At 38.4% G+C, this 26,636-nt stretch overlaps 1 protein-coding gene across 2 annotated transcripts in view; it reads right to left on the minus strand.

Moving 5' to 3' along the window:
- Positions 1-26,636, minus strand: part of NBAS (NBAS subunit of NRZ tethering complex) — a 340,101-nt gene that overhangs the window by 292,617 nt on the left and 20,848 nt on the right. For both annotated transcript variants that reach the window (XM_068564082.1, XM_068564081.1), the window contains exons 7-9: positions 23,118-23,251; positions 21,069-21,202; positions 19,165-19,263 (exon numbers count right to left, since the gene is read on the minus strand). In XM_068564082.1, coding sequence (XP_068420183.1) covers positions 19,165-19,263; positions 21,069-21,202; positions 23,118-23,251 — 367 coding nt within the window. The remainder of the gene's footprint in view (positions 1-19,164; positions 19,264-21,068; positions 21,203-23,117; positions 23,252-26,636) is intronic.

Consider the following 26,636-nt stretch of genomic DNA (forward strand, 5'->3'; position numbering starts at 1 on the left):
AAATAAAACACTATTTGAGAATTAAACAAATCTCTAAAGGGCCAGGATAAAGCAGATCCTGATAATGAAATAATTTTTCTCTACTCAGTGTACAACACTGACCATGTATAAATAAATATATATATTTTTTATAGTAACCACATAATTCTTTTCTCAAGGGGTTGAGCATTACTATTTAGTTTGCACTACTATGTCATGGAGAGGACAGATGTCATATTTAATTTTCAGATTTTAAAATATATGTATAAAACTTTACGTTGCCTGACTGTGGAAGGAGAGCTAACTGAGATTTCAGATTTCTTCTTATCTCCTGGTCTTGATACTAGAAGACACCTCCTCCCTATGAATTCTGATAAACATGGCCATGAATAGATCAAATTGGTTACAACAAGATAAGCTCGATTAAAAATAAAAGAGATTCTATTTTTAGCTTTTTGAGACCCAGCAATCCCACTACTGGGCATACACCCTAAGAAAACCATAATTCAAAGAGACGTGTACCACAATGTCCACTGCAGCAGTATTTACAGTAGCCAGGACATGGAAGCAACCTAAATGTCCATCAACACATGAATGGTTAAAGAAGATGTGGCATATATATATACAATGGAATATTACTCAGCCATAAAAAGAAACAAAATTGAGTTATTTGTAGTGAGGTGGATAGACCTAGAGTCTGTCATACAGAGTGAAGTCAGAAAGAGAAAAACAAATACCGAATGCTAACACATATATATGGAATCTAAAAAAAAACAAAAAAAACTGGTACTTGATGAACCTAGTGGCAGGGCAGGAATAAAGACGTAGACATAGAGAATGGGCTTGAGGACACGGGGCGGGGAGGGGGAAGCTGGGGCGAAGTGAGAGTAGCATCGACATACCTACACTACCAAGTGTAAAATAGCTAGTGGGAAGCAGCCGCATAGCACAGGGAGATCAGCTCGGTGCCTTGTGACCACCTAGAGGGGTGGGATAGGGAGGGTGGGAGGGAGACTCAAGAGGGAGGGGATATGGGGATATACGTATGCATGTGGCTGATTCACTCTGTTGTACAACAGAAACTAACACAGTATTGTGACGCAATTATCCTCCAATAAAGACCTATTAAAAGATAAATAAAAATAAAAGATTCAATAACGGCTTCCAAACAGCCTTTCCTCCATTCACGCCAGACTGAAGCGTTAAGTGGAAGGAAGGCAGAATGATGGAACTAATCGTGTATTGCTCCCACCAGATGGTATGGCAGCTTTGGGACACTGATGCTGCAGCTACGAGACCGTGCATGTGTTCACCCGTGCAGACAGTCATGTGTGTGCTTACTCGTGTTTAAAGGGAGGGGGCACTGAGATGTGCTCATCAACACAGTCACAAAACGGGTAACCAGCAGCTATTGTGTGCCAGGCAACGTGCAGGGCACTGAGTATACAGAGATGAACAAGGTATGCTCCCTGCATTCAAAAAGCTCACTCTCTAATTAAGGGCACATAAAAAGAAAGGACAGCCGAGAGCCTAGAATTAAGTGGTGCGAAGATAATAGCCATATATGGAGATAACACAGTCCACATCTACTGAAGGGTTATCTTCAGTTATACGTGCCAAGGGGTAGCAATCCCAATTCAAGATGTTAATTTGGTCCATTACTTTATTGATTCACAGGACTCAATGCTGACCAGGGCTCAGCTACAAGTGATTTAGGAAAACAAAAGCAGGTTGGCAGTGATGCCTGGCCTAGTAAATAAACCTTCTTCATCATGATCACAGTGTTAGAACAGGCTTCCTGGGCAACTCCAGCCAAAGTGAAGTGACACCACGTAACTAAACTGAAAACAGTCAATGGAAATGAGAGAAGTCCGAGGCCCAGCACCATATATGCAATAAATGTCTCCTGAGTGAGTGAATTTAAAGCTCCAACTTTTTCCTGAAGTAGCACAGAGAGAAACATGTTACAGACCCCCCTCATCCCCTTGCCCGTCCTCACCCTTGCTAGGTTTCAGCAGTAAGATATGAGAAGGTGAGGCAGGGAGAAGAACAGGGTCCTGGTAACAGGGGTGGGGAGTCACAGTGATAAAGAGGGCAGCAGAGAACGCAAAGGCGAGAATCTCGTAAAGGAAAACATCAGGAAGAAAATTTCAAAATGTTCCTAAAGGACACAGAGTTACGCAAAAAGAGACATACCATGTTCTTTGATGAACTCTCAATACCTTAAAGATGCCAATTCTTCTTAATCTATAAATTGAAAGAAATTTCAAATAAAATCCTAACAGAATTTCTTATGGAACTGAACAAACTGATGTAATGGAATTAGACAATATAAAATTCACATGGGAGAGTAGAGTTCTAAAAAGAGCCAACGCCATTCACACTGATAACCTTTCCCTTGATGGCTTGTGCTTTGTGCATCCTGACCTGTCAAAAACTTTACTAGTGTAAAGTAAACTACTCTAGTGTCATTAAGATGTTCTCCTTCAAATTTGACCACATTAAAATCTAAAATTCCTCTCCATAAGGTGCAAAGACAAGGCACACACCAGGAGAAGTTATTTATAAGACATAAAGCTAACAGAGTATATGTTTTAGCAGACAGAATCCATAAAAATCTCCCACAACCAGCCCAAAAGAAAAACGGACAAAGAATAAGCAAGTCACAAGAAGAGAAATACAAAAGCCAGAAATGCAGATCAAAGCAACAAAGATTTATGCCAGCCACCCTCTATGCTTAGAGACACAGTAACTCTCATAAAACTATTGGTAAGACTGTAGTAATCATTTTGGAGGATGATATGACAATATGTAAAAAATGCACCCCTTCCCAAAAAATACCCCAAATAGAGTTCTAAGACAACTCTAGAGAAATTCTTGCACAGGTATATTTATCTCTTGGTAAAAGAATACCTCATGTAGCACTATTTATAATGCAGAAATATTAGAAATATTTTAAATGTTTAAAAGGGATAAATAAATTCAGTAAACTGTTCAGGGAAACATATAGTGTAAAAAGAACAAATATAAAAATACATATTGGAAGATCGCACACTAAAACCATGATAGCAGGCTGCCTCTAGAAAGGGAAAGTGAGACAGAGGAATGGAAGTAGGAAATTTTGTCTGTACTATTGTCTCTCTTTTATTTATATATCTGGGTATAACTATACACATACATACACACACACCTTAAGTAAAAAATATAATCTCAATATTTGTTAATGCTGGGTAGTAGGTACTTAGGTGTTCATTAAATCATTCCCTGTACTATTCTCTCTGTTTCTAACTTAAAAAGAGGAAAATCAAGATACAGTATCCCAAATTATGTACATAAATTTCTTCCAGTTAATGAAGTCCAAGAGAAAAAAATTCAGTAAACTGGCTGTAACGATTAGCATCAACCCACAAGTCTAGTCAAATACTGAAAATGAAATTAGCATATCATTTGCTTTGTGACATTTTGAAGCTGTTTATATGTTAATAATTACATCTTAAGCATTCTGTGACTTACTACTGAAAGGATCACTAGATTTTTGCAAAAATTAAAACCGCAGACAATACTGCAGAAAATAACAAATCACTAATGTTATTTTCTGTTGCAGTAAGCTCCTCCACCCAGAAATATTTACATGCAGTGGTAAGCAAAGCCTCCTTAAATATACAGTATTTGGCTCTTAAGTACTTACTTCAGGAATCACATTCTGAAGCAAGTGATTACTTTTAAATTATTCTATAAAGACATAAAGCAATATGGAATTTCTATAGTACATATTAAATTCTGAAGACTAAAGCCCTTGATGTGTAGGAGTTTAAACTACCCGTTAACAAAAACACGAGAGTAGGAGAAAGAACTTTCCCAATAATCTTCAACCTGAAAATTTTGTGGACAATAGGAAAATCATGGGTCTAGGAATCAGGTGTATCAGGTTCAAATACCTTTGCAACAGAGTAACTGTAATATTAGTTTCCTTCATCCCATCAAAATTTATAAAAGCAAACCACGTGCTAAGCAATCAGGAATGTGCAAGACAAATGAAGAGCTCGCTTAATAAACCACTTCTAATTCTCAGAATCAATTTGTAGAGTCGTGTTCAGCTCTCCCAGTGCGTTAGTACCAACCACGGCGTGAGGCTCGGGGGCACCCTCCTTTCTCAGATGGCTGTGGACACATATTCATACACAAGAACGACAACGAGCACTGTCCACTCCAGGGGAAGGACAAGCCACCCCAGACCACTGCTGCAGGGACCCCTGACTTAGGCACAAAAGCAGCCTTCAGGACCAATTAACTGCGTGGAGGAAGAAGTCAAGGAAGGCTTCACAGGGTTAACACCAGAGAAAGGTTTCTCCTTTAAACAGCTTCCCAAACAGATAAAGGGATCAGGTAAAGAGCCTGCTCAGCCAAGAGAACACGATGTACAAGAGCACGGAGACGAGTCTGTAAATGGTGTGCTGGGAGGATGGTGAGAAACGCAGTGAGCGCTCCCAGCCTGTGAAAGGCGAGCAGGGGTAGCAGGGCAGAAAGTTCGAAGGGTCCTTAACAATACAGGATGGTTTATCCTGCTCGCTTCCCAAACACATTATCACCTGCTACCTTCTAAACGGTAACAGTTACTTAAATCATGCCTCCATCACTAAACGTTAAGCCATTCGGACACAGAGACTGTGTCTGTATCCTTCAAAGCATTTACCACAGCTGTTTCATTCAGGAAACATCTCTCTGCGTACTATGTGCCCAGAACGGCAGGGGCACGAAGATAAATCCGACCCAGAGCCCCCCGTCGTCCTTGGCTTAACCTCTCCAGGCTTCAGTTCTCCCACCTGAGAAATGAAGGGGCTGAGCCAAATGATGGATGAAACTCTTTTCCAGCTCTGACATTCTAAGAGTCTAAAATTCAAAGCAGGAATGTAGGTATCAGACAAGAAAAATAAACTGTAAGTGATGGAGCCAGAAAACACAAGGAGTGAATTAAATGAGCAGGAGTAAAGGCAGAGGCCAGAGCAGAGCAAGAGGCAGTGAGAAGAGGGTGGTCAGGCCCATCCGAGGAAAGGAAGGGAGGGATGGAACGTGTGCCCCACGCATCACACCAGACGTGATCTGGATGCCCTGGGAGAGCTAAAGGGGACCCTACAAATTGATTACAAGAAGAGTTATAACTGGCTTATTAAGAAGGGTCTTCAGTCTAGTAATTGTTGAAAAAAATCTGCCATCTAGTGGTTTAAAACTCCTTAAAGCCAAGGAAATGAATTTGAAATACTAGAGCAAGAAACTCTTGTATGTTCCCTGTCCAATGACCAATGGGCTTGTGGCATACAACCAGCAAGGAAGGGGGAAAACAAAGAAAGGAAGAAAGAAGAAAAAATTACATGCCCCCAAATTAAAAGTGCTTAAGACCATGCCTGGCAAAGTAAGGGCTCAAAAACTGTTACCTACTACTTCACAGCTAGAAGCCGTTCTTCTCTTGGGATCATAGAAATGTTCCCAATTTTAATTCATTCTAATTTGATCTTAAATATTCGTTGCTACAAAAATCTTACTAGGTCAATATTTAAAATTCTGTTCATCTTGGATTTCTTGAATGTCTCTGCCCCTGTTGCCATCCCTCAATCCACAGCTGATGACAATGATCATCATCTAAAAACTTAACTCCCTCCCCATCATTAGGATGGATTTAGGCAACTTCACTGCAAAAGCACAATATAATATGTTCAGCATTCCTCTGTCTGATCCGTTCCATGTCTACTTTGAATCCTGATTTCAGAGCAGTCCAGGTTCTGAAACCAAATTCTCACCTTCTATTTCAATACCGATAGTTTAATTTTTGAAGTCTTTCTCAAACTTGTTCTCTCAGGAAAATAAGTCTTGTCTTTGAACCCTACCTCCCCCCCACTGAATCCTGCTAACTGTTGCCTGCCAGCTGTCCCCGACAATGAATCTTTTCGTAATGCCTGCTACCAAACTCCCTGCCACAATTTTGCTGTTAAATGCTACCTAGTAGTCTATATTGGATGCCCTTGGTACTTCAGCAGCTTGCTAAAACCACCATCTACTGTCTGTGCCCAATGCAGAGCAGCAAAATGTGGTCCAAAAAGAATGATGACTTGAGGTTACAGAGCTAATAAGTAGCACAGATTTCCTGTCTCCTAATCCAGTACACATTCTATCATATCACAAATATATTTTTTTAATTTTCTAATTGTCTATAAAACAAAATTAATAGCATATATGTGGAATCTGAAAAAACTGGTATAGACGATCTTATTTACAAAGCAGAAATAGACACAGACATAGAGAACAAATATATGGATACCAAGGGGGAAGGCGGGGGTGGGATGAATTGGGAGATAGGGATTGACATATATACACTATTGATACTATGTATTAAGTAGATAACTAATGAGAACCTACAGTATAGCACAGAGAACTCTACTCAATGCTCTGTGGTGACCTAAATGGGAAGGAAATCCAAAAAAGTGGGGATATTTGTATATGTATAGCTGATTCACTTTGCTGTACAGTAGAAACTAACACATTGTAAAGCAACTATACTCCAATAAAAATTTTTAAAAAACATAATTAAGCATCATTCCTTAATTCCTATAAAATAACCTAAGATAACTCAATAGTCTTCTTTCAGCTCTCTACTCCAAAGAGAGATCCACAACAGCTAGCATCACTCCAAGTATAAGAAGAAATTCAGTCTGGCCCAAGTTACTTCTTAAAATTGCATTTCCATAAATTTTGCAGAGGGACTGTGGAGTAGTCCTTAAAATCAGGGGGGAAAAACATATAACCCAAGTACAAAATATCTTGCTCAAGATTAATGAAATTCACTGACATATAAAGTTATCAGATTAAACTACAACCAAAACACTGGTTGGGGGGGGACGGAGAGAAAGTGAGAGGGAGGGAGGGAGATTGGTTGATTTACCGGCTGAAGAGATTAAAAACTTTATTAAGGTCTACAAAGGCCCATTTAAATGTAACTGTAACATAATGAGAACTAGCTCCTCCTATCAAAGAATCTCCAAAGAGAGGACTGACTGATGGGTTAAAACTGATTTCCAAATAATTTAATTTTTTTCAGTGGTAGGCAAAAAAAAGTCAAACTAATAAAGAAGACTGTCTTCTTAAAAGACAGCCAGGCGGAGGCTGCTGAGGACCAAGATACTTCTGAGTCTCACGTGTCTACCTATCTGTAACATATCCTGGATAAAAGCAGATCACAGGATATGGCCAAGACTCTCCACTTCCCTGCCTCCCCAGAAACAAATGCCTGTGGGAAAAAACAAAGAAAAATCAGTCTGTGAAGCTCAGCAAGTCCCTTAATTCACACCTAAGGACTTTCACATCTGCCAAGACAATGCAGCTTTCTGTGCAGACAACAGCACCTCTTTATTTCTCTTCAAAAACCCAACCTGAACTCAGGGAAAGAAGAATTTTCTCACAGTGGAGGAATGAGAATTCTAAAGGCAACATGAAAAGCTCCTTAATATAAGTTAATATATACTCGATTACTGACATTCATACTTCCCAGCTACAAGGCTGCGCATTCATCTCTCAAATGTCAACAGCCCCTACACTATCAAAGGCTGAACACACTCTCTCACTGCAGTGGAAGATAATTACCAAGGATCAGGACTACAGTACTCATTCCTTTTCTAGAAGCAATCCTTCATGAAATTATTAATCTTATCTAGCTAGGGCTTATGAAAAACTTCCTAATGTAATTTACACCCAACTGCTCCTCCAGCTGTCAATAGGGTGTATCATTTACACATCACTGCCCTGATTCTCACAGAATATATATGACCTTAGGAACCAGAGAGAAAGATGGGCAATTTTATGGCAAGGTAACGGCTATAAAGGCTCACTGATTAGCTTCCAAAAGCATCTCACAGGTCTAGATGGATCTTACACCTTATAAGAGGAGAACAAAATTTACCTATGCCCTTGGGTAAACCTTTAAGTAGGGCACTCTCAACACTATCTCCTCCACAAGACATAATTTAAACATTTGTGGGACCAATGGACATTTCCCTAGACAGGGGTGATGTATGAAGAAGAGATCGTGGCCCCCTATGCGTACTCTACTGCACCCCTTCCCATTCTATGCCCAAGACTGTTTTCCTTCCATTTTGTGCCAGTGAAGTCATCATCAGGCCTCATGAGAGCTCATTCACACGAAAAACATTTTTGATCCCCCCACTAAGTACTAGTTATTTATTTGGAATACCTCCTTTATCCCATGAGTGTAAAGGACTCATATTTAAAATGCTGAGGGACTTCCCTGGTGGCGCAGTGGTTACGAATCCGCCTGCCAATGCAGGGGACACGGGTTCAAGCCCTGGTCCGGGAAGATCCCACATGCCGCGCAGCAACTAAGCCCAGGCGCAACAACTACTGAGCTTGCACTCTAGAGCCCGCGAGCCACGACTACTGAGCCCACATGCCACAACCACTGAAGCCTGCACTCCACAACGAGAAGCCACCGCAACGAGAAGCCCGCGCACCGCAACAAAGAGTAGTCCCCGCTCGCCGCAACTAGAGAAAAGCCCGCGTGCAGCAACGAAGACCCAACACAGCCAAAAATAAATTAAATAAATAAATTTAAAAACATAAAGTGCTGAGTGTTGGTTAGGGGAAATCAGAAGCCCCCATGAGATGACCAAATCAGGATACGTAAAGCATAGCCCTTCAGCACGTCAACATGCCATTACTTAAAGGTATTCCTCAGTCTCGCCTAAAATTAACAGCTTTCTAAAGACATCTCCTCTTGCATCTTCTGAGCCTTCCCAAGAATAGTAGCAATCCCTATCAGTGCATACTTAGGAGAATGCAATTACCCAACTACTCTTTAGCCAGTTCACTCCTACCTAATTGCAATCTACTAATAGGCAAAATGACAGTTTACTATTCCTTGTAAACGTCTCGAGTTCTTTCTGCGGAATCTGTATCTGGCTTAACACAGTTGACTAAAAGGATAAAAATTAATCACTCAAATGCTTAGATTCATCCTTTGTACAACTATGACATACATGATTCATCAATCATGATTCTTCCCCACAGACTGTACGAAACACGGGTATCTTTCTTAACATAAACCTTAGTATCCTTAACATAAAGATAAAAGTGTTCAGTTGGTGGAAATGTAAATTGGTGCAACCACTACGGAAAACAACATGGAAGTTCCTCAAAAATCTAAAAATAGAGTTGCCATATGATCCAGCAATCCCACTCCTGGGCATATACCCAGACAAAACTATAATTCAAAAAAAAAATACATGCACCCTTATGTTCATAGCAGCACTATTTACAATAGCCAAGATATGGAAACAACCTAAATGTCCATCGGCAGATGAATGGATAAAGGTGTGTATACATATACAATGGAATATTGCTCAGCCATCAAAAAGAATGAAATACTGCCATGTGCAGCAACACGGATGGACCTAGATATCATCATACTAAGTGAAGTAAGTCAGAAAGAGAAAGACAAATACCAAATGGTATCACTTATATGTGGACTCTAAAATATGATACAAATCAACATATCTATGAAACAAAAACAGACTCACAGATATAGAGAACAGACTTATGGTTGCCAACAGGGAGGGGAAGTAAGGGAGGGAAGGAATGGAAGTTTGGGATTAGCAGAGGCAAACTATTATGTATGGGATGGATAAACAACAAGGTCCTACTGTATATCATACGGAACTATATTCAATATCCTGTGAGAAACCATAATGGAAAAGAATATGAAAAAGAATATATATATGTATGTATATGTATAACTGAATCACTGCTGTACAGAAGAAATTAACACAACATTGTAAACCAACTATACTTCAATAAAATTTTTTTAAAAAAGCAATGTACACCAAAAAGAGTGAATTTTACTGTATATAAATTAAAAGTAATTTTTTAATTTAAAAAAAGATAAAAGTGTTCAAATGAAAGCCCACTTAAAGGATCTTTTTTTTCTTTCTTACGCATTCCTTTATTTTTTACAGTTTTACTGAGGTGTGATTTACATTCCACGAAACTCACAGGCACGAGAGATCTTTAGGGACAATGGAAATATTCTAAAATTGACTGGAGTAGTGCTTGCACAACTCTATACATTTACTAAAAATCATGGAATTATACACTTAAAATTAGCATCAAAGAGTCATCAAGGATTCTGAGAATGGGTGGCTTCTCAAAAGGGCCCAAGAAAGGAGACATGTTTTCTAGCCTTTGTCTTTGTTGAGATGTAATTCAGGATCTAGAAAAAGTTACCTTCAAACACTATCTTTGTGTAGTTATCAAGGAACTATTGGAGATTCAAAGTTGAATAAGTCAGATATTGCTTGTAGAAATTTACAATAAAATTAGGATCAAAACCTCAAAAAAAAAAAAGTTGTTGAAAGCAGGATACAGTAGTCCCACTTATCCACAGTTTCGCCTCCTGCAATTCCAGTTACCCACAGTCAGCTGCAGTCCAAAAATATTAAATGGAAAATTCCAGAAATACACAGGTCATAAGTTGTAAACTGCACGCCATTCTGAGTAGTGTAATGAAATCCTGCACCTTCCCGTCCCATCCTGCTCCATGCAGCCCAGGAGGTGAACCCTCCCTTTGGCCGGTGCACCTCACACTTTAGGCACTTAACAGCCATCCACGTTATCAGATACGGACTGCCGAGGTTCTGCAGTGCTTGTGTTCACGAAAGCCTTATTTTACTTCATAACGGCCCCCTAGCACAAGAACAGTGATGTTGGCAACTCAAATATTCTCTTACTGTGCCTAATTTATCAATTAAACTCTATCACAGGTACGTATGTATAAGAAAAAAAACATAGTATATGAAGGGTTCAGTACTATCTGTGATTTCAGGCATCCACCGGGGGTCTTGGAACATACGCCCCGTGGATAAGGGGAGACTACCGTACACAGATAAAGTATTGTATTTGAACTTACTCACGTTACGTGGGTGCCCTTATTTACGAATGTATGACTCCCAAAATAGACCGTACACTCCTAGAGGGCAGGCACCACAGCTGAATCTCCACTACCAAGCACAGTACCCACCGGTACTGCAAGTTTAAACATCATCCCCTCTAAGAATGCAGAGGTAGGAGATTCCTCGTAGCTGGAATCAGGGTACCACGTAAGCCAAAACTAACACAACAAAGAGGACACTGAAAACCGAAAACAGAAGGCAGGGAAGGGTTGGGGTAGGTGTAGGAGGGGGAGCAAAACTGGAATATGAGATAGCCTGGAGAGGATAAAATGCATTCACCAGGCTGTGAGTTAGAATACGTAAAAAGAAAACAGTCAAAATCAGCAAATCCATAGAGCTTATCCCAAAGCCTCTCAATTAATTTTTGTTTCATATTACCCAATTTACCACCCCAATTTCTCTTCTTCAATAGTGCTCACAGCATCAAGCAAAACAGTGAATTTCATAAAACCTTGAGTTTGTATATTACCAATTTATCCTAACTCCACTCTGGCTGACATATTTCACATTTACAAAATCCTTGTGGAGGGTAAATATCACACGATCACATTACTAGAGTAACCAAAAATAAGTAAAAATGTGATGAATATTTCAGCTTCCTTCCTCAAAAAAAGACCATATAATGGAAAATATAAACAACCTAGCAACATTTTTGTCATGCACAACAGGGCATTTACACATATTCCTTGCTTTATAACAATTTTCATTCAGAAACTTTAATGAAGTCATCCATCTCCAAGTTGACTGCTATCAGAAATTGTATATGATTGCAGAACCAAGAAGAGGCCCTCCTCCTGTGGTTTCATAATGTACTTACCTTTCCAAAATTTTTGAGACCATTCCCCCAGAAATACCTTTATGTACTTAACATCCTAGGTCAAAAACTGAAAGGCTTAAGAAGTAATAAGGTAATCCTGACTTATGACAAGTTATTATCATGTAATAACTATTGAATGTATGATCATTTCAAACCTACGGTCCCAAGTGAACCCCACTTACGCTCCTGAAATACTGCTAGGAAAAAAGAAGTCTAATACTGACCTTTGTAAAAAACCAAGACAACGGAATAGTCATCGTGAAATAAACTAAACAAAGCAAAAAAACAGCAAAAGATTAAGATATAAAATGCACCTCTTCTAAAAAAGACAAGAAAAATAAAACAGAAAAATGTGGCGCAGAAGAATACAAAATATAAGAGAAGAAAAAGGGAAGAGAAAAATCAAAAGAAAGAAACATAGTAATTTTTCTTCTCCACTGAAGAAATTAGTCACTTATCCAAGGAGCCCACAGATGGAGAGGTACCAATTGACAAACAGAGCTCTTATACTAGATGTTATTGCTTAAATGTACACTGCATGTATTTGTTGCCTTCAATTATCTGAAATTTTAATTGGAAATATAAGATCTATTAATCAAAATTTAAAAATTAACAAAATACGATATATATGTATACATAGTAATTCTATGTATGAAAATGAATAGGCCCTAGTTGCCTGTGGCCTGAACTAGTGTATTATCACCTATGAGTCACCCAGCCACTAGTATCTCCAAACTAAATCAACATTCCTCAAAGCACAGCTGATATGTTTCCTCATCTCAAAAATCTGAGTTCCTTAAAGAACAGAAAAGCCAATTAACGCTCCCAATTACCTGAACTCAACCTGCCTTTCACACACCCATTCTCCCACCACAACTATCACCTCTCCTCCCCTCCCACACACACCCTACAGTGTCAGCCAAGCTGCAGCACTTGAGATTTTCCACAAAGAAACTGTGGCTTCCTGCCTCTTGTCACTGTTCACAATGTCACTTTGTCTGGAACACCCGTCATGTCCAGGTCACATCCATTCTGCAAAGTAAGTCCTAATGCCACCTGCCATACTCCCCTGATCCTTCAAGGAAATAATATCTCCTTTATCTGGATCCCCACATCACTATACGTGCACTCTTTTAAGGCCCTTACTTCTTTCCAGTTTGTAATCCTGTTATATATGTGTATGTATGTGTATATATATATACACACACACATATTTAAATAGAGAAAGAAATATATATATTTGACATTACAAATATATATATATATATATATATATATATATATATATATATATATATATATATATATATTAGATATACAGTTGACCCCTGAACAGCACAGGGGTTAGGGGCACCAATCCCCACCCCTAGCAGTCAAAATTCTGTGTATAACTTTACAATCGGGCCTCTCTATCCACACGTGCATGTAATACTCAACCAACCGTAGATCATGTATTCCGATAGCATGTATTTAGTGAAAAAAATCCATGTATAAGTGGACCTGCGCAGCTCAAACTCATGTCATTCAAGGGTCAACCGCATATGCATATACATATAGGTGTATATTATTTCTCATTCAAGAATATGAGACCCTGAAGTCAGGATTGCTCTCCATCTTTATATCTTCCACAAACCTAACATTGCGTTGCACACAGCAAGCCACAATAAATAAGACAGTAATGGAAAGGCCAAGTAACAATAGAATAGACTTTCCACCTCATCAATCTTTACTAATACAGGCAGACAATTCCTCTAACAGAACACATATACTTTTCAAGGGACAATAGATTAATTTTTTTAATGTATATAAGTGCTGAGAAAGATATTAATAACTGCACTAAAACAATACAAATAAGTTGAACTAAACCAAGAAAAGGCCTTAAAAGAGCAAAGAGCAAACCTCGCTTGAGGTTTATATAATAAAACATGGTATCAAAGAAGATGTAAACATAAAGAAATAGGTCACCCTCAACAAAAATCAAACCAGCAATTGGAGTCTCATGGGTGCAATATATGGTGACACTGTGAGTATGCACTGTCTAGCCTTGGCAAAATTCACAACAGAGAACTAAGCATGTCAAAGCAAAACACATTCTATCCCCTTTCTAGCAGCAGAATTTAGTGAAGACACATTAGTGAAGCCATGCAAGGAAAATACAAGATCTGAAACATAAAAACAAACATTAAAAGGCCATACTTTATATAAGAAGTTGACAAGAATAAAAAACAACACAGGGACTTCCCTGGTGGCGCAGTGGTTAAGAATCCACCTGCCATTGCAGGGGACACGGGTTCTAGCCCTGTTCCGGGAAGATCCCACATGCCACGGGGCAACTAAGCTGGTGCACCACAACTACTGAGCCTGCGCTCTAGAGCCCGCGAGCCACAACTACTGAGCCTGTGTGCCACAACTACTGAAGCCTGCGTGCCTAGAGCCCATGCTCCGCAACAAGAGAAGCCACCACAATGAGAAGCCCGCGCACCGCAATGAAGAGTAGCCGCCGCTCGCCAAAACTAGAGAAAGCCCGCACGCAGCAACGAAGACTTAACGCAGCCAAAAATAAATAAATAAATTTATTTTTTTTAAAAACACAATTTTCTTATGCTTATGTTTATTTTATCATCAAAAGAAATATTTGATTTAAGAAAACAATTATTTGCAGCTTATACAATTACATTCAATTTTATAAAATGTGAAGAACTCTATTCTGAATGTGATCACTCAGCTTCATCTAAAGTAAAACAAAGGTCTATTAGCATTTCAGTTTATTGTATTTAGAAAATTCTTTTCTAATTTTTAAATTTTTTAATTGGTTATAGACTTCTGAAACTGATCTTCAAATTTCTTAAGGATATACCAACGGACTCTTCAAGACAGGATCTACACAAATCAAAAGGTAAAAATTAATAGTATTATATCTATTCAATGCTATCATTTCCTGAATATCTACTATGTATTGAATCCTCAAAACAACCAGTGGCTCACTGAATACTCATTTCAGTTCCTTTTTCTCCCTTCCTAAGAGAGATTCTTAAAATAACTACATAGAACTTCTAGAAATGAGAAATATAAAAAATGAAACTAAAAATACAATGACTAGTTTTAAAAAGAGATGAGGCACAGAATTAGTAAATAAAAAATAAATCAGAAAAAATTAACCAGAATATATGATTTTTTTCTAAACAAGATCATATGTATCAATTCATTATATTTATCATAGATATCAAAAGTGCTTCAAACTACTTTCTTCCTTAATAGCTATACAGAAAAAATTAAAATAATCTTTTACTTCTCTTTTTCAACAACAACAAAGGGGAAAAAAAGAGAATGAGAAAATTAAAAGTGAGTCCAGGATACTCAATATCTAGATAATAGACATTCTGGAGAGAAGAGAGGAAACAGAACAGAGGAGAAGAAATAATCAAAGAAATAATTCAGTGAATTTTCCCAAAGGTGAGTATCCAAACTGAATGGCCAATACCATGGATATTTGAAAAAAAAAAAAAAAAAAAACCTACTCCAAGACATAACACAGTCAAATTTCAGAACACTGGGGGAAAATATAAAATAAAATCTCAGCTTTCAGAGAGAAGGGGGACCAAAAAAATAGACAAAAAAAAAAAAAAAAAATGGATTTTACACTAGAGTAACATTAGAATTCTCAAGAGCATCTTTAGACATACAAGCCCTCAAAAAATATACTTCCCATGAATTCTTTCTTAGGAGGTTACAGAAGGTCGTGATTCACCAAAATAGCCAAAGGAATCAACTAAAATAAGCTAAGCACTATTTACTATAGCCAGGACATGGAAGCACCTAAATGTCCATCGACAGAGGAATGTTTAAAAAAGATATGGTACAAATACACAATGGAATATTACCCAGCCATAAAAAAGAATGAAATAATGTCATTTGCAGCAATGTGGATGGACCTAGAGATTGTCATACTGTGAAGTAAGTCAGACAGAGAAAAACAAACATCATATGATATCATTTATATGTGGAACCCAAAAAAATGGTACAAATAAACTTATTTACAAAACAGAAATAGAGTTGCAGATGTGAAAAACAAACTTATGGTTACCAGGGAGAAAGGGGGTGGGGAGGGATAAATTAGGATTGACATATACATACTACAATAAAATAGATAACTAATAAGGGCCTCCTGTATAGCACAGGGAACTCTACTCAATATTCTGTAATGAGCTATATGGGAAAAGAATCTAAAAAAGAGTGGATATATGTATATGCATAACTGATTCACTTTGCTGTACAGTAGAATCTAACACGACATTTTAAATCAACTATACTCCAATAAAAATTTTTTAAAAATAAAATAAAATAAGCTAAAAGTGGTTACCTTTGGAAAGCAAGAAATTGGGTGGAGGAGTCAGTTTTTCAAACTATTTAATACTTGGAACTACGTACAGATATAATTCATAAAATAAAACGTAAATTATAAGGAAAAAAAAAGTCACATGTTGGGAGAAGATACTCATCATGCATATAATCAACCCAGAATTAATATCCAGATTATAGAAGAATGTCAAGATCAAACACCCAATAAAAAAATAAGAAATGATATAAAAAAGCATTCTACAGATAAGAAATATGAATGGCCAATCACATGAAAGGTTTCTCAATCTCATCAGTTATCACAGAAACTCAAATTAAAACTACAATGAGATACTCTTTTACACCTACTAGATCAGCAAATATTTAAGTCTGACATCATCAAGACTGCTAGTAAGAATATGAAACAACAGAAACTTTTCATACACTGCTGATGGGACTGTAAATTGGTAGAACAACTCTGGAAAACATTCGTATTATCTAGTAAAGTTGAAGATGTATTTACCCAACAATTCAGCAATTCCACTCCTAGTTATATATCCTACAGAAATTCTTGCACATGTGTGAGAGAAATGCACAATAATTTTTGCCACAGTACTTTTTTTTATAACCAAAAAGATACTGGAAACAAGCTAAATTTGGAGAAAGGATAAATATGTGGCAATTTATTCACAAAATGAAATATCCTAATAGTACTTAAAAAGGAATGAACTAGAGCAACATACATCAAAAAGCAAGTCACAAAGCAAGACTTGTATGTCTCCTGTATGATTCCATTTATATACTCATAACTAAATATGTATAAGTGGTAAAACTATAAAGAAAGCAAGAGAATGATAAGCAAAACTCAGGACAGTGGCTATCTCTAGAGGGTCAGAGAGGACGGGATCAAGGAAATATAAACGGGACTTCAGTGTAGCTGTATGCAGGTGTGTGTGTATTCTTGTGCAGAATAAAAATTCCAAACAAAACACAAGGACAGGGGCCTCCCTGGTGGCACGGTGGTTAAGAATCCACCTGCCAATGCAGGGGACACAGGTTCGATCCCTGGTCCGGGAAGATCCCACATGTCACAGAGCAACTAGGCCCGTGTGCCACAACTACTGAGCCTGCACTCTAGAGTCCGTGAGCCACAACTGCTGAGCCCCCATGCCGCAACTACTGAAGCCCGCGCGCCTAGAGCCCGTGCTCCACAATGAGAAGCCACCGCAATGAGAAGCCCGCGCACTGCAACGAAGAGTAACCCCCGCTCGCCGCAACTAGAGACGGCCTGCGCGCAGCAGCAAAGACCCAACGCAGCCAAAAATAAATAAATTTAATTAATTAATTAATTAATTAAAAAACACAAGGACAAACCTATAATTGAACAGAATACAAAACTTTCATACATTTTCAATCAAAAAACTTAAGTACACTGAGGGTCAGAGAGTTTAAGGACTTGCCAAGAGAATAAGTCTCAAAATTCAGAACTCAAGCTAGATTTGTCTGACTCAAAATTTGATATTCTTCCCTTTTAGAGAACCAAAAAGTTAGCTTGGCTAATTTACAAAATAAACGTAAATTTCATTCTCAAATAACAAAATGAAAGGGAGAAATCACTGGAAGTAGAAAAGTTTTCGGTAACCCTCAATGTAGATGGCAAATATATAAATGAAGAAGTGGCACATATGAGAAATGGAATATACAGGCACACCTCATTTTACTGTGCTTCGCTTTATTGCACTTTACAGATACTACGTTGTTTGGGGGTTTTTTGTTTTGTTTTGGTTTTTTTACAAACTGAAGGTTTGTGGCAACCTTGTGCAGAGCAAGTCTATCAGCACCACTTTTTCAACAACAATTGGTTCATGTCTCTGTGTCACATTTTGGTAATTCTCTCAATATTTCAAACTTTTTCATTATTATTATATTTGTTAATGGTGATCTGTGATCAGTGAACTCTGATGTTACTATTGTAATTGTTTTTCGTTTTGTATTTTTTCATTAAGCTATGTACATTTTTTTTAGACAGAATACTACTGCACACTTAACAGACTACAGTATAGTGTAAACATACTTTTATAGGCACTAGGAAATCAAAAAATTCATGTGACTTGCTTTATTGCAATATCCCCTTTATTGCAGGGGTCTGGAACTGAATCCACAGTTGTGCCTGTAGTGCTAGGAATCAACTATGCAGCAATCAATGCAGCCCTAACTTGCAAAGAAGGAAAGGAAAAGGGAAGACCATCTATTGAGGCCCTTCTATGCAAGGGCATTTCACATGCACTATTTTTTAACTCTCTCAACGATGCTATGTGTTATGTATTAACCTCATTTTACCGATAAGAAAAAGAAGATTTAGAGAACTAAGAGAGAAGATATTCCTCAATGAATATTCCCAGTGCCCCATCGGACTCAAGAGAAGCTCAGTCTGCCAAACAGATGAGCATGAATGTTCAGAAGATGATTGCAACAGGGACTTCCCTGGTGGCGCAGTGGTTAACACTCCGCCTGCGAATGCAGGGCACACGGGTTCGATCCCTGGTCTGGGAAGATCCCATATGCCGCGGAGCAACTGAGCCCGTGCGCCACAACTACTGAGCCTGTGCTCTAGAGCCTGCGAGCCACAACTACTGAGCCCATGTGCCGCAACTACTGAGCCCGCATGCTGCAACTACTGAAGCCCGCGTGCCTAGAGCCTGTGTTCCACAACAAGAGAAGCCACCACAATGAGAAGCCCATGCACCACAACGAAGAGTAGCCCCCACTTGCCGCAACTAGAGAAAGCCTGTGTGCAGCAACGAAGACCCAACGCAGCCAAAAATAATAAATTTAAAAAAAAAAAAAAAAAAGAAGAAGATGACTGCAACAATATTACAGACGTTAGGATAACTATACACAAGGGGAGGAAATAAAGAAACCAAAATAAAAATCAGAACGGACAACTTCTTCTTTCTGAAACCGTGCCAAGACTTCTACATCCACCTAATACTCCAGCAAATATGAGAGCAAACAGTTGCTTACCTGTGCCCAGGATGGTAAATAGCCGTGTTGATTCCATGAGGATAATGACTACTGAAGCTGAAACAGTGACTCTCTTGATAGCTCTGATTTGTTCCAACACTACATTCAAGAAGGTAAATAAGAAATAAATACCATTAAACCACAGTGAGATACCACTAAATACCCATTAAAATGTTTAAAATTAAAAAGATAGACACCACCAAATACTGCTGAGGATATAAAACTACCAGAACTCCGATAAATTATTAGTAGGAATATGAATGATATAACCACTTTGAAAAAGCTCTGGCAATTTCTTGTAAAACCAAACTATCCACCCTATGACTCAGCAATTCCACTCAAAGATACTGACCCAAGAGAAATGAAAGCACATATCCATAAAGACTTGTACAAGATTAGTCATAGCAGCCTTATTCACGAAACCAGAAACTTAGAGGTCCATCAATAGAAGAATGGATAAACAAATCATGAGCGTTATGGACTGAAGGTTTGTGACACCCATAGATTCAATGTCTGTATACCCCAAAATTCATATAAGACCCTAATGCCAATGTGATGGTACTTGGAGGAGGAGTCTTTGGGATCTATTAGGGCAAAAGAAAGGAACCCTCATGAATGGGATTAGTGTCCTTATAAGAAGAGGCTGGAGAGCTAACTAGCTCTCTTTCCACCATGTGAGGATTCAAGGAGAAGTCGGCAGTCTGCAACCCAGAAGAGGGCTCTCACCAGAACCTGACCATGCTGGCACCCTGATCTCAGACTTCCAGCTTCCAGAACTATCAGAAATAAATTTCTGTTGTTGATAAGCCACCCAGTTTATGGTATTCTGTTATAGCAACCCAAACTAAGACAAATGAGATATTCATACAATGAAATACTAATCAGCCATAAAGAGAATAAATTACAGATACATGTAAAAATAAGGATGAATCTCAAGATAAGCTGAATGAAAGAAGACTTAGACAAAAGAGTACATACTCTATGAGTCCATTAATGTAAATCACTAGAACAGGCAAAACTAATCTATGATGGAAAAAAATTATAAACAGCCGTTGCTCTGAGGGTGGGTGTGGACAAAGATTTACTGGGAAGAGGCATGAGGGAACTTTCTAGCATGATGGTAATGTTTTGTATCTTGACAGGGGTTTGACTTGCACAAGTGTATGCATTCGTCATAACTCACTGGCTGGTACACTTAAGATCTGTGCACTTCACTGCAGGCAAATTTTATTTCAAATAAAGAAAACGATAAGCAAATATTGAACTTGAATTAATGAACTTTAATTAATGATATGCATGCTAAAGTATATGTGTACTGACTCTGAAATATATTAAAAAATAGAACTGATTAATGGTCAGATAGAAAGATAGATCAAAATACAACACAGCAAGTATAGTAAAATGCTAAATAGAATTTAAGGGGCTTCCCTGGTGGCGCAGTGGTTGAGAATCTGCCTGCAAATGCAGGGGACACGGGTTCGGGCCCTGGTCTGGGAGGATCCCATGAGCCGCGGAGCGGCTGGGCCCATGAGCCACAATTGCTGAGCCTGCGCGTCTGGAGCCTGTGCTCCGCAACAAGAGAGGCTGTGATAGTGAGAGGCCGCGCACCACGATGAAGGGTGGCCCCCACTTGCCGCAACTAGAGAAAGCCCTCGCACAGAAACGAAGACCCAACACAGCCATAAATAAATAAATAAATAAAATTGAAAACAAAAAAAAAAAAAAAAAGAATTTAAGTGGAGGTATATGAGAGTTCACTATAAACGTCTTTCAACCTTCCTTTTATATTTGCAATTTTTCATAATAAAATGCTAAAAGGAAAAAAAAAGCACCAAAATCTGACACTAAAGCAGAGAAATAAACATTATTTCAAACAGGGCATCCCAAGTAAAGTGCATTTTTACCTTACAAGGTAGCTTCTAAGTTCTCCTCGGTAATTGATGACCAAGAGTTCTGCAGACCACTGTGCACTTGCTTTATACTCTAAAAATATCAACCCAGCAATGGCATAGCTCAGATCACCTGCTAAACTAGATGCCTGTGAAAGAGGAGGAAATTAAGTTACTAAAAAGATACTAGATAGAAGTTAACATATGTATAATTGAAGGATATTCAAGACACTAGCCTTGCCAGGTATCCTTTAAGTAAGATAGCCCAGAATTGATCATATGTGAAGAATCATGTAAGCCAAAGTGCCTAGAACTAGATACCCAACTCTAGACCAGCCCTCCCCCAACCACAGGCTGGAACCACAGCAGCCTCTTTGGGTGAGATGCCCCCCTAGTAGGTGAGTTTCTGTTCAGACTATACTTCCATTGCAAAAAAAGAAGAAGAAAAAAAAACTAATGCTATCATTCCGCCTCAAAGAATTCTAAGATACAGAATTCAGACATAAGCTCTCAAATGTTAATTTCCACTGCCAGTAGTAACCAATGCTAAAAAAAAAAAAAGAAAGAAAGAAAAGAAAAAACGAAAAATGCCTCCAGTTACTTCTATTTGCCTAATCAGCAATTTAAAGGGAAGGACACTTAAAACACTCACTCAATGCCAGCCTTTTTCTATCAGCTAAATATCAGGCTATATTTGCTAAAGATCTGGAGGGCATGTGTACCTTAGTACACATAATGAAGCACATAACGAAGTTTACCACCCTGAATGGCTCCTCATTGTCTAGAACCACTCAATAAAACAGTGTAGTCACATGTAGCTACTGAACACTTGATACATGGCTAGTCCAAATTGAGATATGCTATAAATATAAAAATACATGCCAAATTTCAAAGACTTAGTACCAAAGAAAGAATGTGAAATATTTCATTAATCATTTTTACACTGTCATTTCAACATGTAATCATTTTAGATATGTTGTAATAAATAAAATATATCAAATAAATTTCACCTGTTGAACTTAATGTTACTAACAAATTTTAAATTACACACGTGATCACATATATAGCTCATATTACATTTCTGTTAGACAATGCTAGTCTAGAAAACAGTAACTCAACCTACTTAAGTTTGGTTCCCCAGAACTTCTATAACAGGAGCCCAATGTACTTTTTCAAGTTTTTCCACTCATTTCTGAACAAAAATCATTCTCTATATCCTTGGTTCTCATGCCTAGCTTCTCATTAGAATCAGCTGAAAGACTTGAAACATTATTAAAGTCCAGGGCCCACTCAGATCAATTAAGTCAGACTCTCTGTGGGGGGAGCCTGGGCAACCCAGCAATTTGTTTAGTTTTTCTTTTTCTTTTCTTCATAAAGCTTTGCAGGTGATTCTAAGATGCAGCCAGAGTTAGAACCATTGTTCTACCTGCACCTTTATTCTGTTCACTTGAGGAAGGAGGATACAAAGTAAAGAGCACGAATTCCTAAAAGAGACACTAATTAACTGGATTACCATGGGAAAAGTCATTTCACTTCCTCACAATTTATGCTCTCTAAACTGTAAAATGAGGATAATAAGTACCCAATCTACTCAAAGGGTGTTGTGAATATTAAACAGGAATGTATATCAAAGTCATTAATAAAATACAAAGCACTATACAAATATAAGTTATTACCACCATTAATTTTTTTCTCCACTCTCCATTTCAGTTTCTATCCCTTTAGGGTAACAAATTCTAACTCCTCCCAGGCTGGTTCCTTTGCAAAGGCCCATTGATTTCTTTCCTTCACTGGAACTTTACAACAGCTTTCTGCACCTCTATTTAGTATTTACTTACTACCACCTTATAATAATGGTAGATTATGTCTGGATAGTGCATTACAAAATGCAAAGAATAAATATTTAACGTATACATCTCTAACTAGATCTAAGCATCTTAAGTTCACAGCTTATTATTCTGATTTACATTTATAGTTCCTCTCTCATCACATTCATTCATTCAAGTACCTATACATGAAAGGTAGTCAAAAAAAATATGTTTTCAGTTTAAGGTATGTACATACCGGGATTATAACAAAGAGTTCACTTCCCATGAGATCAAACACTCTCACAGTTCCCGTGCTTTCAGCATAGGCCAGCAGGGTGCAGTCGTAACTCCACGCCACACGTCTCCACTGGGGTTTTGGGTCTTTTGGAACTAGAATGAAAAGAAAAGAAGTGCTTTTAACATTATCAGGATAGTTAATACCTATGGTTCCTGCAGCTAAAGAGAGTATTCAAGTACGACATCATTTCCTAAGGGTCTCTAAAACTCCTGTTCAGTAGAAAAGAACAGCTCCCAAAAAGCCACTTCAAGTAAGAGTGGGAAATGTAAACCGTGACAAGCTTTGCCCCACTTACTTGAGAAGTAAAGTCTACTGACACTAGTGGTCTGCTGAATGCTGAGCAAGCCCTCATCTGGTAAAGGCTCAGGAATGATATACCTCAAAATACTTATGAAATTACGAGAGATCAAAAGCATAAAGATTAAGCAGAAAACTATTCCAATCCAGTGAGTTAAGTTCCTCCAAAAGCAAAAAAAAACAAAACTGAAAATTTTGACTGAGATCTTTTAAATACGTATTTCAAATATAGATGATAAAGAAAAACAAAGTGGGATTATACTGACACAGAATTAGAAAGAGAAAAGAATACATATGTATATTAGGCAACTGAATCAGGAACTGTTCTCAATCAATTACACAATTATAAGATTTTGAGAATCAACACCTTAATAATCCGACAGCGGTATTTTCTTCTGTTCTGAATTTTTCAGTACAACAATAGAAAGGCTACCAGCTGCAAAAGAGAAAGGGGCTGTGAAACTCTGAACTGTTTTAGGTTTGTCTGAGGTTTCTGATGTTTCCTTTGCTCCTGTTTCCCCTTATTAGAATCCCTGAACTGAAGAGCCAGGTAGGACCAGTGCCTTCCCTTTACCAACAAAAATTCCAAATGATTAGGAGCCTCAAGGTGACACCAGGAGTCACGATCAGAACAAACCCAGAACGTAAGCATGCTGCCTTCCCGTGCAGTGTGCACTTCATTACAACACACGGCCCCTCAGTCAGAGCCTGGATTTAGCCTGAGGATTACTGACTCAGAAATGTTTCTGAAATTTATTGCCTTCTCTCTATTCCTCTGCTAATATCGCAATTCAGGCTTCATCATCTCTGACTTAGACTCTCATGACAGCCTCCTAACGGGTCTTCCCACCTTCAGGCTCTTCCCCTCTAATCCTTCCTCAATAGTATCCGAAGTTATCTTTGTAAGAGAGAAAGATGAAGAGATCACATCTTTCCCTTGCTTTAAAATCCCTAATGTTTATCCATTTCCAACAAAATCAAGTCCAAACTCCTCCATATACATGAAAGGCCCTTCACCAATGGTCCCATCAGAGCTTTCCAATTCACCTCCCCGCCCTTCCTCCATCATACACCTAATAACCCACCAATAACACAACCACCTGGCAAATAAACCATGCATACTCCAGTCTGTGTCTTCCATGCACATTGCTGCTTCTACCTAGAATGTTCATCTCCAATGCTAATCCAAGGGTACTTGTTTGTTAAACCATCTGTGGTAACAAACTGTCACCTCTTCCTTCTTTGACACTCTTCAAAATTGACTGCCCTCCTCTATGTGCCCAAATATGCTGTACAAAAGTCTCTCATAGTACTTATCACATCAGACGATGTTGTTTACATGATTATTTCCCCCACAAGTCTCTGAGACAATGTCTTACTCAACACTGCCATCCCAGGACCTAGAACAGAAAGTGATTAACGTTTCACTAATGAGCAAAGCCCCAGCCTCTCAGAAAAATCTATAGTAATGGAGCAAGGTAATGCTAAGGGTTTACCGTTCCTCAGGGACTAACAATTAAACGTGAATTATATAACTGAAGTCTTCTCTCCACCTAACAGAGGTACTGTAGAATTTAAACCCCCCTCATCTCTGCAATATATGTAAAATATGTTCTGTATATGGGAAAAGTATACCAGATGTCAATGAGTTTCTTCATTTTGACTATTTTTCAAAGGTAAAAAGCATGCCAAAAAAAGCCAAGAGAGGCCCCTGAACACAGGAGGGTCTAGGGAATTTTATTAAAGCCTAACGAAATACTGCATACACTTTGGAAAAGCAATTTTTTAAAGGTGGGAATAAAATGAAGAAAAAGATCAGTTCTCTGTCCTCAGCTTTAAAAAATAATGAAACTTGGAAGTAAACCTAAGCACAAAATGATAAACAACACAATACTTCAAGACCCACAAATACACAGATGCTACACAAACACCAGCAAGAGGACAACTTAATGCCCTGAAAAATATGCATGTTCTAAAGAAACACAGCAACATGTTTCCATTGTCTCTGTTTTACCTGCGATAACATCTTTCCTCTTCATTTTGATAGGAGGATAAATAGATTTATGTACCACCTTCTGTATCTGTCTGAAGTAAGTTCCACCTGAAGGGACTTTGTTTTTACTATTACTTCCAGTTATAACCAGCAGCTCCAGAAAACTCAGCATGTGTTTTGACCCAGATAAAGATATGTTTTCATTACAAGAGAAGATTTCACATAACAATGTGAAAGTAAAGACATTATCATCAGATTTTTCCAGCACCCTGTGTGGTTTTGGAGAGGAACGAACAGCACAGATTTGTACAAAGCCAGTGTCAACGGAGTTTTCTGAAAAGTATTCAAACAGGCTGATGATAAAGTTAACCAGCAGTGTGACAACTGCCACGTTGCTGGTGAAACCACTGACAGCCGCGCTCATGCTGCACTGGCTGCGGCCCCTTCAACCTGCCCCACTGCCGAGCTTGCTTCCACCTTAGAGCTCCGGTCAGCGCTGTCTGCTCGGCCTGGAATACTCTGCCCCGAACCTGTCCCTGGCTCCTTTCCATCTTTCACGTCTCAATTTAAATCTTGCTTGCTTAGGCAGTGTTCTCCGACCACCCTGTCTAAGCGGCCTCGAGGCCCCGTTGTTCTTCTCCATTCCAATGATTTCATGTCTTTCACAGCTCTTATCCCAGATCAGTATATATTTGTCTACTTTTTATTGTCTGCCTTACGCATTAAACTATAAATTCCAAAATGTCAGGTGCTGTGTCCGTATTGTTCATAACTTTATCACCAGCATTTCGTACTCGGCTGGGACACAACAGCACTCAAGTGCTAAAGGAGCACACTTCAATCCAGGGCTCATGTACCCAAATTAGAAATGGAAAAGGGAAAAAATTACAAATAAGGAACACCGGGTTTTATTCTCAGTGCTGCCATAAAACAGCTGGGTATGACCATGGGGCGATCACCAAGGGTTCAATGAACACTCTCTCCCAAACATTCTTTGACTTTTACATCAAGAACCAGTGAGCAAGAGCAAACTAGTGGGGCTAGAAGCCATGCAGAGGAGCTAAATATTTAAATGTTTGAAATTAAGGTGTTAGTAGAAGATATGAGAAAATTTTTTAAATCCTAGAATAAGAAAGGGGAAAGCATACAAAACTTGGAAGTTACAAAGGAAAATAAAATGACAAATG

This window comes from Eschrichtius robustus, chromosome 15 (assembly GCF_028021215.1).
Source record: "Eschrichtius robustus isolate mEscRob2 chromosome 15, mEscRob2.pri, whole genome shotgun sequence".
NCBI lineage: Eukaryota > Metazoa > Chordata > Mammalia > Artiodactyla > Eschrichtiidae > Eschrichtius > Eschrichtius robustus.